The 13399-nt window shown below is 38.7% G+C and overlaps 1 protein-coding gene across 1 annotated transcript in view; it reads left to right on the top strand.

Moving 5' to 3' along the window:
- CAPS2 (calcyphosine 2) overlaps positions 1-1126 on the top strand; it is a 55958-nt gene extending 54832 nt beyond the window's left edge. Inside the window, exon 18 of the mRNA XM_042947195.1 lies at positions 748-1126. Within this exon, the coding sequence (XP_042803129.1) occupies positions 748-836 (89 nt within the window). The 3' untranslated portion in view covers positions 837-1126. The remainder of the gene's footprint in view (positions 1-747) is intronic.
- Positions 1127-13399: the final 12273 nt, after the last annotated feature.

The raw sequence follows: 13399 nt of genomic DNA, 5'->3' as shown, positions 1-13399 counted from the left end.
TTCAAGGATCAACTATACTTACTGTGTAGCACTATTCTGTTCAATTGCCCAAGGCTCTCAGTGTAGATTTTTCTCACACTTTGTGTATCTACTTGGTCTCAAGTCCTTGGGTTTCTTACTTTTGAATCCATCCCTTTCACTATTCTCAGTGCCTATTCCTTTGCTTAAGCTCTTACCACTTTACATGTGTATTACCCCCACATCAATTCTGCTTCCTCTCCATTCCTACTTTAACCCATCTACACATTGCTTCTAGAATTATCTTTCTCAAATGTACTTTATTTCAACGATTAAAGTTCTTCCATGGTATCCCACACCTTTAAGAGAAGTTCAAACTCCTCACCTTATGACAGACAACCTAAATAATCTAGTCTCCCCAAGCTGATCTCCCTCTCCACAGTTCATTCTCTTTGTTCCCCCAGCCATTCTAAGCTACTTACAGTTTTTAAACAGGATTATGAGGTTTTAATTTTTTTTTAATGTTTATTTTGAGAGGAAGAGAGAGAGAACACAACTGGGGAAGGGCAGAGAGTGGGAGAGAGAAGGAATCCAAGCAGGCTCCATACTGTCAGTAGAGCCCGACATGGGCTCGAACCCACAAACCGTGAGATCATGACCTGAGCTGAAACCAAGAGTCAGATGTTTCACTGACCGAGCCACCCAGGTGCCCCTGGATTATGAGGTTTTAAACCTCTGTGCCTTCAGTACTGCTCTGATACTTTTGTCTAACATTGTTTCCTCCATTAGCGCATCTAAATCAACTGCTACTGTTTTCTAATACTACCTCAAGAACCATCACTTCTGGAAAACTAAAGCCAAGAAACTCTGGAGTCTGATATACTTGCCGTTCTTTGGATCCTATTGGCATTGGATAAATGAAGCATCTATCACTTCATACTATAGTTATTAGTTGGCTTATGTTGTATTGTATTGTATTGTAAGCTTCTTGAGTATAAGAACCATATCTTATTTCACTTTATGACCCTGGTATCTAATGGAAAGTCTCTTGAGGTGTGGTAGATATTAAATCAAAATTTGCTAAGTGAATACATGTGTGATTTAAAGCAACAATTGTTATGGTTCTTACATTTGAACACTTTTGCATTAAAACACTGTAGCATAGGGATGCCTGGGAGGCTCAGTCTGTTGAACGTCCGACTTCAGCTCAGGTCATGATCTCGCGGTTTGTCGGTTCGAGCCCTCCATCTGTGCTGACGGCTCAGAGCCTGGAGCCTGCTTCAGGTTTTGTGTCTCCCTGTCTGTGTCCCTCGCTCTCTCTCTCAAAAAGCAAATAAACATTAAAAAAGTTAAAAAATTAAATGCCCCTAGTTCATGCTTGATATAACACAGGTATAAACTAGACACAGTGGAGCATGGAAGAACTGTGTCCTATCAGGGGAGTAATAATAATAATTCATCCCTCTGAAGTCATGATTTATTAAGGTATTATTGAGATGGCATTTCAGGTGTTCTATAAAAAACTGAAATGGTTAAGATTTTGGAGATTTGATTGAATAAATTATAGAAATGTATTACTGGATACACATTTTAAGATTTCTTCAACCTGTGTAAGCTAATTTGTATAGTTTTTGGATTTCTAAGCAAGGCAAAGTTATTTGTAAGGGTTTGAATAAAATTATTTATCTGGTGATGAATTTTATGCAAGGAGAAAACAACCATGGTTTCTGTTGTGTTTAAGTATTGCTTTTATCAAGTTAGAATGGGATTTCTGAGTATGGCTGAAGTTTAGATACAAATGAAAAGATTCTCACCTTTGCAACTGTATGCTGAGTTTCCTGGGATTTTCAGATGATTAGAAAGCCAATATGGAACAGGTGACTGCCATTCAAGGAAATCATTATGTGTCACTTATGAAAGTTGTACACTTATCCAGTAGTTGAAGAGATTCATATAGAAAAACTTAAAAAATATATGATGTCAAGGAAAAGTAATTTTGATAATGTATTTGGATATGACCATTACATCAAGAAAAAAACATGTACTTTAATAATATTTTAATATAAATGATGTGGAAAGGACACAACCTTTGAAGTCACTGAATATTGATTTCAAAGTTGAGCTCTGATACAAATTAGGTATGACTTTGGGAAGCTACTTAATGTCACTGAGTCTTTACTGAAGGACTCACTATAGGTATAAATATGGATGTACTTAAGAGATGTAGATGTGGCTATATCTCTAGGTATAGTGCTTAATACAATCTAGCAGACACATGTAACTCAGTATACATTTATTTCTTTTGTATTTTTTTGCCTGAAATAAAAAATTAATGAAGAATTTTCTTTATTTTTCTGATTAATCCCAAATGGCAATCATATGAACCATTCTTTTTTTTTATTTTTTAATAAAGCTTATTTATTTGTTTTAAGAGAGAGAAAAAATAAGAGAGAGAGAGAGAGAGTGAGCAGGGGAGGGGCAGAGAGAGAGGGAGAGAGAGAATCCCAAGCAGGCTCTGCACCGTCAGCTCAGAGCCTGGCACAGGGCTCGAACTCACGAACCACAAGATCATGACCTGCAGAAATCAAGAGTCAGACACCTAACCGACTGAGCCACCCTGATGCCCCAGAATTATTCTTTAAAAGAGAGATGAATTCTCTTCTTTCATCAGAGCCCATGAAGGAAAATCAAAATCTTGTATTAAAGCTATCAATTCTTTTCTTACGAAGTATGTAGTAAGGTGACAGTTTGAAAGAGTGATTAGTAACAAAATTTATTGTTACTGAAATTAATTGGAAGATGATACATGTGGAAGATGAATTTTATATCTATAGAGATGTTAGGCAACATTCCTAACATCTTCGGCGTGTACCCTAAGGCAGTCAATTGTCTTTTGCATCCAGTAAGAGATTGTGTTTTCTACAGATGGCTGGGACAGTATCTCATCCCATAAAGTGTTCTTACCTAGTGAGCTTAACCTCACACCCAGAGGTGGGGTGTGTGTCTTCTCTAGTTGGATATGTACTTGTTACTTGATTGTAACAATAGATTGTGGCTGAAGTGATGCTGTGTGACTTCTCAGACTAGGCAAGAAAAAGCCACAAAGTGTCTCACTGCTTGTTGCAAGATTTGACCACCAAGTAAGAAGTCAGACTATATGAGACTGCCAGATTGGAGCCGTTGTATGAGGTGCTCTGGTCTCCCAGCTGATAGTATCAATTGTCTACCATGGGCGTGAGTCATCTTGGGTCGATTGCAGCCCTAACCAACCTCTCACCATATTCACTTGACAGATCCCAAGTGAGAACCACCTAGATGAGCTTTTCTACATTCTGTTTATTTTTAATTTCAGGTTTATTGAAGTATAATTGACCCATAACTCTGTGAGCAAAATAAAATGGTTGCTTTAGGCTGCGAAGTTCTGTGGTTATTTTTTGTACAAAAATAGTAAGCACAACAAATCCTTAATTAGAATTTGAATAAAACAAAGATATTAAAAACATTTTGCTAACTAATCAGGGAATTAATTAATATGGCCCATGGTTTATAAAATTCTTTTGAGACATTAAAGAAGAAAATAGGCATGATACGTCTATATGAATGAGTGATACATAGAATCCAAAGTTATACTTTATTAAAGATAAATGAAATTGAACTATAATATAAAGTCATAGCTTTGCAGAACATATTTTACCTCTGCAACAGTTACTCATTATATTATATTAGTTCTGGCAGTTAGTGAGTTTATCACTGTCTTAGATTAAGCATCATATAATTCTCTTGATGAAAAAAAATTTGTCCATTTCCCGTTTCACCAATGACTCTAATAAATATGGCAAGATAATTTGTAGAGAGAATAATTTATATTTGGTTCTTATTGCTATAAGATGCAGAAAAAATTCAGATCCTGAGTTGAGTTCTTATCATTTCTGCTTCCAACTCTGGGACAGTAAAAACAAAAGCTTGCCTGTTTTCTTAGAATGAGGCTCGAGGGATCATTTATTCTCACTTTGAGTAGTGTGTGTGTGTGTGTGTGTGTGTGTGTGTGTGTGTGTTAAAAGGGAGTTTGTTTAAGTAGACTACAACTGTAATGGATATAGGCCCACCTGAAGTGGAAAAAGGGACTTTTGAGAGCTCCTAGTGAGACAGAGAAGCGAGGGGTATTGCTTAGACCCTGGTAGTCCAAAGTAGAATAAGGTCTGCTTTCTGTCCTCAAGAAGCTTTATAGGTCACAGAAACTGCAGATGAAGAAGCCAGTGACTGCTAAGTGTGATAAGTGATTGGCAGCATGGACAGATACGGACATTATATTCTAGATGAGTGTGTGTGTGTGTGTGTGTGTGTGTGTGTGTGTGTGCATGCAGATATGTATTTGCACATATGCTAGAAAAATAAGGGAAGAGACAGGAAAGAGGACACTTGCATAAGTTGTAATGGAGTTACTTCCCTAAGACAACGAAGGCTGGAAGGCAGATGTAGGGTAAGATTTTGATGCACTTCCTACTTACGTTTCCTTTCGTATTTCAGTGTCATTCAGAAGGTATCATTCTAGTTCTGAAATTTCTTATAAACAATTCAAAACACACTTTCAGGTTTCATCTGTAGTGCCAGAAATTTTAGAACTCCTTTTACTCACCGTAGCACTATTTATCCTCTGTACCACTTTGCCACTCACATTCGTTTATATCAACCATTACCTGCCTTGAGAGGGCAATTGCCACTTTTAATTGTTCGTCACTAAGTTCCCATAGTCTAGTATAGCCTCTGGCTTTGCATCTGATGCATAAATACACGATAAATATCTGTCAGCTGACATAAATCCATAAAATTGTATCTGCCTCAGCAATCCCAGTATGTTTGGATCATTAGTATATCAGATGTTTTATGCTTTTTATGTTTTTCTTTCTCTCCTGTCACATTCTTTAGGACTGCTATATGAAAAACTGATGTTTTTTTAACGTGCAATTTTGTTCCAGAAATTATTGGAGTTATTTACAATCCACGCCAACTTCTTTCCTTCGGGGCGTTTGTATTTTACCCCTTTAAGTGGCCATTCTCTAATCTCCCCATTATTTACACATCACTAAAATAAGTAATTTGTAAGACATCTGAAGATGTTACTTCGAATTTTCCTGCAATCCTCTGTTAGTAGTGTTCTAAGTACCACACTCTATTGTTCTCTGAAGAACGATGTATGAGTGGAAGGGATGTTGGAAATTGGCATCTCTTAGAATAGGAGTGTACCAGTCTCGGATCACACACTTTCTCTTTCAGACTCTGACGGTGTCACCCCACTGTCTGATAGTCTGAAGCACTCTTGACTTTGGTTTCCTGATAGTAAGTTGTTTACTGCTTTTGGAGTTCAGAGAATTCTTTACTTACTTTTTCTTGAAATTTAAGCCTATTTTAGGACATATCACAGTATTCAGCTTGCTCATCTGATACTGGGCATATTTTCTGATTTTTCACTTATCTTTGTATTTTTTTTTTTTAATTTCAGAATTTTTATGTTGAATATTTATATTCAATTTTTATATTTTATATGTTGATTACCAATTTTGCTGTATTATTCAGGTGTTGTTTTCATATATTTTAAAGTTAAATTTCAGTGGTGTAATATCCATGTCTATATTCTCTTATATTAAATTAATGTGATTCCCCATTTTTTTGAATCTCTATCTTCTGTCTTATAAATGGCATATTTATACATCATTATATCCTAAATATCTTTTTTTTTCTTAATGGAGTGAGATTAATGTCTCCCCATTTTCCTCTGTTACCTTCAAGATCCCCCCACCCCCAACCTCCAGGTAGGACCCAGCAATTATATTTCCTGAGACATCTGTTCCTCAGAACTCAGTAAGAAGAAGTTATCTTATAGAAAAACAGAAACAAAGAATATGTGATATGCATGTATGTGTGTTTGCACATACATACACCCCAGAAACAATTATTTTGTACGGTCCCTGTTTCACTATTATTTTCCAATTAGATGATCGAATTCTCATTTCTGCATTAAGAGTCTCACTGGTGTTCCTTATGGTTGGCTAATTCTGAAGCTAGAGATAGACTCTGATCTTAATTGAAAGTATTTAGCCTAATTGCTTTTTATCCTTAAGCAAGTCTGTAGTTCTTCTCCTTTGTTTTTTCCTTCAACAAATACATATTGAGTACTTCCTATATGTCAGGTGCTGAGCCAAGCACTAGAGAATGCAAACGTGAATGACAGACTCATTACGTTCATGTGACTCTTTGTCTAATGTGGGAAACAGTCATATTATAAAAAGGTAAGCTGGGCGCCTGGGTGGCTCAGTCAGTTAAGCGACCAACTTGGGTTGTGATCTTGCAGTCTGGGGGTTCAAGACCCACCTCGGGCTCTGTGTGGACAGCTCAGAGCCCGGAGAATGCTTCAGATTCTGTGTCTCCCTCTCTCTCTGCCCCTTCCTGGCTCACTCTCTGTTTCTCAAAAACGAACAAACAAACATTGAAAAAAAAGAAAAGCCAAATTATAAAATATAAACAACTATGGAGGTCCCAGCAATGTGATGGTGGTGGCTAATCATAGGAAAATGCTCATGGAGTTAGCTAGTGGATATCAGAGACAAAGATGGGAGAAGTGTGGAGGAGAAAGGCATTCTAGACTCACTGAGCATGAGCAAATGTTCAGAAGTAAGGGACAGCATAGTATGTGCTGTGCTCTGCGCATGTGTGTTTCTGTACTCTTGTGAGTGCATGCACGTGTATGTTCGTGTACCGCTTTGTCTTTGCTGGAATTTGACTGGTCCTATAAGGAATGGCAGAAACCCGGAGGTATTGGTAGGAGCAGGTTCTGGGAGCCTTGTATGCCATGAGAAGGGACTTGGATTTTATTCTGAAGGTGAGTGGTCCTTAATCTTTTGACAGTGTTCCCCTTTGAGAATCTGTTGACAGCCCTGGAACCCCTCCAGAACAGTGAGGAGAGACTTGAACATGTTCCTAAGCTTAAGGGCTTCAAGATGGTTTATATCTTTTGCTCCAAATGCAAGCAAGTGACAAAAAATTAAATGAGCTACTCAATGAAGTTATTTTTTGTATGGATTTAAAATAAAGGATAAAATGAAAACTCTAAACAAATAAAGGATAAAATGAAAACTTTAAACAATAACAATAACACCGTGTGGGGAAAGATTGTAAAAGACAGTGTGATTGGTTAGGGGTAGAGGTAGAAATACTGTTAACGTTTGTTAAAAATTATAGTTAAGTATTCATGCCAAAATTTTAGCAGAAATCACCAGAAAGAATAAAAATGCAATCTTCAGCTTTGAAATCATCACAGAGGGGTACCTGGGTGGCTTAGTTGGTTGAGCGTCCTGATTTTGGCTCAGGACATGGTCTCCCTGTTCATGAGTTCAAGCCCTGCATCAGGCTCTGTGCTGATGGTATGGAGCCTACTTGGGATTCTCTCTCTCTCCCTCTTGCTCTGCCCCTCCCGTACACACACACACACACACACACACACACACACACACACTGTCTCTATTTCTCTCTCCCCTCTCTCTCTCTCCCTTACAATAAATAAATAAATAAACTTAAAGAAAATAAATCATCATAGAAAAAAAAGAAATATAAAAATATTTATCAAACAGAAGATAGGTAGGGAAGGAATCTATGAAAAACTGTGGCTAAACAGAAACCACAAAATAAGATTTAGTAAAATCCTAATACAATATCAGTAACTGTAATAAATACAATTAGGCTAATTTCATCAGGCAGATTTTATCATATTGAATAAAAATTTTAGCCACATGCTACTTATAAGGATACCCAAATTAAATAATTAATTACCTAAATTAAAACCATATCAAAATGGATGAGGAAATATATACCATTCAAAAAATGATCAAAAGAAAGATGAAAAAGCTAAATTAATACCAGACAAAATTGAATGTAAGGCAAAACACACTTGTGAAGATAAATCAAGGGTACTACTTAAGAATAATAAAAAGAAGGTAAAAGGGAAGGAGATTTAAAAAACAGGAGGTACTGATGGAGTAGTAGGTCGTTTGGGAGAAGATGGGGTCAAGAATACACACGGATGAACATTCAGATTTTTTTGAAAAAGGGTGGGGATGGTTGGGAATGGGTGTATTCCAACTGTTGGCCTTTCCTGGCTGTGGTTGGAAAAATGGGGTTAGAAATGGGAAGTGCATTCTCACTTATGTCCAGTGGTTAGTAGCCACCCACGTATTCCACAGACATTCATCTCACTCTAAAGCTTTCCCAAGCTACTCGGCAGGTCTTGAAAGTGGTATTTCATTCATATGCTCCCATTCTACCAGCTGCATTAAACTGTGCTTGTTTTCTGAGGTTCGGGGATAAGGTCCTAATGTTAGTACTGAATCAACTACCTACTGTCAAGAGCATGTGGTTCATATTTTTCTTTTTGGGTTTGCTGAAAGCAAATCTCGGAACTGCAGCTACATAATAAGCAAGAGGAGGCTGATTATTCGACAAATGATCACTGCACTTATTTTGGCAAAACTACAAAACATCAGCCAAGATGGCTCCTGCCAGTGGGGGAAGCTTTCTTCTCCTGCATTCTACACCCACTTCTTCTCACCAGATAAGGGTTCTGTCAGTGGTCTAGACCCCTTCTACAAAAGGCAGCCACAGAAGAGAGTTAAGAGGCTGGTACACACATATTAGAGTGACAAATGAACGTTATGTCAGATTTAAGTCTGGGGAGAAAACAAAGCCTGTTACTTAACATGACTCCTAGGCATTTAGTCATTGAACAGTACAAGCATAACGTAGGACATCTCCTCTGAATGCTAGCAAGCATAGTGTGAAGTCAGCTCTTGGGGAGATTTCAGGCATCAGAGTAAATCCAGATTGGCTTCTGTCATTTGCTATACTGTTTGAATCCACATGATAGATGATAGTGTCTTGGTCAAGGATGATATCACTGAATTGGGATGATAGCTGCTAGGAGTCTCAAATTCTGATTATTCTTTGAAGGTGGAGCCAGAAGTCTATTCTAATGTTACATTTGTTATATGGCATTACATATTGCCCCCAAACCATATGTATACCTATGATGTTGTCCAATGTTTTAGAAATATCAAGTTAACTATGGAGCCCTTCAAGTAAAACTTAGTAGGCTGACCATCTTTGTCCAGCAGTTCTCCCTCCAAATTTTTCATTAAAATATCAGTGAAGAATAGTGGATGAAAGATTTTTTTTAAGTTTAGACAACAAACTTACGGAGGAAATTTAATGGTTTTAGCAGACCATAAAAAAGGGGAATCCAAATGCCTATAAGAGGAGGAGTACCTGTAAGAATTGATCTAATTTCCCTTTCAGAATGCTTAGAACATGGAGTGAGGTATGATTAGCAACAGGAATGGTTGAAAATCTATATACAAATTGGTTGAATTTCCCTGGTCCCTTACACTTTCTGAGCAGTCAGGAAACTACCCCACCCACATGCATCATAGGTAATAGCATGCTTAGTCTGGAGAAACTGAGCCCAAGGAGCCTCTGAGTTCAGAGACAACAGGCACACAGGATAAGGTGTGTGTGTGTGTGTGTGTGTGTGTGTGTGTGTGTGTGTGTAGGGAGTAAGAGTGGTAAGATAATGCAAAAATCTACATGCTGAAATGCAAGACCAGCAGGCTGCTTCTCCTGTCTAGCTCCTAGAATCCCAGACAACCAGGTTAATACCCTCCACCCATCAACACAAACCCATGCACTTCTTCCAGTCAGCTTCTCACTTTTACATATGAAAGGACAGCCAACAATCAGTGGACATTCAAGAAAAGACAATTTTTGGGGCACCTGGGTGGCTCAGTCAGTTAAGCATCCGACTTTGGCTCAGGTCATGATCTCACGGTCTGTGGGTTCGAGCCCCGCGTCGGGCTCTGTGCTGACAGCTCAGAGCCTGGAGCCTGTTTCAGATTCTGTGTCTCCCTCTTTCTCTGACCCTCCCCTGTTCATGCTCTCTCTCTCTCTCTCTCTGTCTCAAAAATAAATAAATGTTAAAAAAAATTTTTTAAAAAAGACAATTTAAGAGAGACAAAAAACAAACAGGAAAACGCAACTTGCACAATAACAAAGACCATCAGTGGAACAGAAGAAACCAAATAAAGTATAGTTAATACCATCAAGGGTGTGAGAAAAGATAGTCTGCCTATGAAACAAGAATGGGGTCCTATAATGAAAGAAAAATTCAGAGGGCAATTTTTAACTTTGGAAATTAACAAATGATGAACAAAAAGAGGTTTTCTTTGGCCTCCACCACTGGCGTGGCATGGCTCCAGAGGGGCTGGGGACATACAACCCCAGAGTCTGCAGGAGGAGATGTTGCCAGCAGGCAGGTTGGCATGGGCAGGGGCATGATGCTGGGGCTGTGAGGTTGAGAGGAGATGTTAGTGCCAGTGGAGAGTCGGATGCCTTTTGGGGGCACTGCTAAACTGGTGGGTACCTGACCCAGGGAAGAGTCTGTCCGGTCCCTCTGTGCTCAGCCATCTCTAGGCCAGATGCAGCATCTCCTACCTAGTTTGAAGGATCTGGGGGCGTAGATCTTTGGCAGTCTGGAATAAGTCTAGCTATCTGAGCTATTGAAAATCTCCCTGGAGTAAGAACAGAAATTGCAACCACAAAAAAAGAGGGCCAAGCTTGATGAAGGTTACCCTTGAGAACAATAACATTTTGTGTTGGAGACAGGAAAATGTAAAGACCTAAGGGATTTAACCAACATTTTGGGGGAATCTTGCACATAAACTTTCATCCTGGCTACCAATATTTTGGACAGATCCTTGGCTTTTACGACAAGGAGACCTAAGATTTGCCTCACATTGGAGTCTGTTGTGTTTGCTGGTTGCCGGCATAGTTGAAAAAGAATGCATTTCTTCCACTCCTGAAGTAATCCAAATTAGTCAGTGTAAATGCACTGGTTCTGACAGAAAATGAAGGGAAAATATAATTCTGGAAAAAATTCAGAACTATGAAATGGAACAGGCTGCTGTCTTGAACTTTGTTCTACTTGTATAAGAACATTATACTTCATATTTCAGAAAGGAAGGAAATATCGAGCCTTGGTAACCTGGAAGCTCAGCTGAAAGCTTACAATTTTCAACTAGTCTTTTCAAAAGCAAAGCCATCTGTGTGAGCTTTGTACCTCCTCAGTCTGGAAGTACAAACGTAAGTCAGCAAATTATCACGAATATTCCTGCTTGTTATAAAGCATTTGAAGATTAATGGCACTGAGATCTTTTATTGAAGGGAAGTAGTTTCTAAGCGTCTAGCTGAATATTTTCTCTCAAATGTTACAAGAAGTTGGTTTGGGGTGTTTCTCGGTGCAGAGCCCAGACCTCCAAGACAGCAGCTAGGGTATTTCTGAGTTGTAAACAACACTGGTGGATAGCCACCTTGATGAAAGTGAGGACTCTGAAGAGGTGGGTTCTAAAGAATGAAGTCTCAGCAGCTCTGTCTCCATTGCAGTGATCAAAGATGCACTGTCGTTTTCAACTTGAAAGTGGCACAGTTTCCGTGCTTTCTGTTTTAGAAATCTAATTGTACTGTGTCAGAATTTAAAGTATGTATATAGTTTATAAGCAATAAATGGAGGACTGGGTAGTTTTTCATTCAGCCCTCATCGAAGCAGGAATACACAGACTAGAACGCTGTCGTCTATAATTATTCAGAGCAGATCTGGTCTATTTTCATATTCTAAACTATCAAATGGGTTAGGGCCTCTCAAACAATTGAAAATAACTTAAATATAGGCACTATGTTTTTCACTTTAAATAAAAATGATCTTTAGCTACATGTTAATACGATAATACATTTTGTGAGAAAGGATGTAGGAAGTGAAAGGAGAGAGCATTTGTTTTCTTGATGAAGTATGAAGTAAGAGGCAGAAATCTGCTGAGAATAAAACAGAGTCCAGTCTGAGAGGGAAAGAGGTTTCAGGGGAGCAAGTTCTGAATGGGTTTTGAGGGGAATGTTGAAGGGAACTAATCAGAACAAGTAAAGTCCTGAAATGATACAGAGGTCCTAGCCAATGTTGGAAACCATGAATTCAGTAGTGCAAGATCAAAGAAAGAACCAGGGTTTTTTATCTAGCATTACCAAGTTCCAAAATGCAGAAACCAAAAAAGGGTAACTCACTGCTCTAGGATTTGGGTTTGCAGGTTGCTGGTGATGAGGAACTTCAGATGAACAACCTGGTCAGTGAGAAAAGAAGGTAGACTAGGATGAAATCAACAAATAAAAAAAAAGGGGGGTGGAATCCAGGGCCTGGAGGGTTTGTTGTGATTCCTGTGCATATTTGGTGGGAAGGATAGTATATAAGAGGTGAAAAATCAAGAATTTGTTGACAATGAATGGAATGTAGAACTTCGAAGTTTCAAGTTACCTCTTCAAGGCATGTACCTTAATTTTTTTTTTAATTTTTTTTAACGTTTATTTATTTTTGAGACAGAGAGAGACAGAGCATGAACAGGGGAGGGGCAGAGAGAAAGGGAGACACAGAATCTGAAACAGGCTCCAGGCTCTGAGCTGTCAGCACAGAGCCCGACGCGGGGCTCGAACTCACAGACCATGAGATCATGACCTGAACCGAAGTCGGACGCTTAACCGACCAAGCCACCCAGGCGCCCCTGTACCTTAATTTTTTAAAATGTTTTTTAAATTTATTTTTGAGAGAGAGAGAGAGAGAGAGAGAGAGATTGAGCATGAGCAGGGGAGGGGCAGAGAGAGGGAGACACAGAATCTGAAGCAGGCTAGCTCCAGGCTCTGAGCTTTTTGCACAGAGCCTGATGTGGGGTTCTAACCCACGGACCACGAGATAAGGCATGTCCCTTAGAAAAGGGCTACAGTGCAGAGGGGAAAAGGGTAAGGCAAAAGAAGTCTAGGGCATTTGAAATTAAGATGTGAATTTTTTTGTCTATGTAAACTCTGAAATCACCTAGAATTGTGGTACAAGTATGGCAGAGAAAGACTATGAACCAGCTCTGAAAGTCTACATTGAAAAAAGTGACCTTAACAAGCACAATATAAGATAAATTGTTTTAAATGAAGATAGATTTTTATTGGAAGATGAAAATGTAAAGGTCAGGAAGCAGAATTAGGGGGTTGGGGGAACGTCACCTCTACAATCTCTCGATATACACACTTTCCTGTGGACCTGGAGAAAAGAATAGCTTCCGGGCTTACGTGAGTACTGAAAGTCATAATTAATCAAAGCCTATCTTCCTTTAGCATCAATTTCCATGGTTGATAAACAATTTCATACATTTTGGATTCATACAAACTCAGATACAATTGGAAGTAAGTAGGATGCAAAATTTATGTACATGTTAATGATAACACAAACATGTCAAAGAAATCTACACTTGGGAAATGCTGCTTTGGGCTAGTACTCTGGTTCCTTTGGAAGACTTTCTTTCCCCTATCGTCT

This window comes from Panthera leo, chromosome B4 (assembly GCF_018350215.1).
Source record: "Panthera leo isolate Ple1 chromosome B4, P.leo_Ple1_pat1.1, whole genome shotgun sequence".
NCBI lineage: Eukaryota > Metazoa > Chordata > Mammalia > Carnivora > Felidae > Panthera > Panthera leo.
This window is presented reverse-complemented; position numbering and strand designations above follow the sequence as displayed.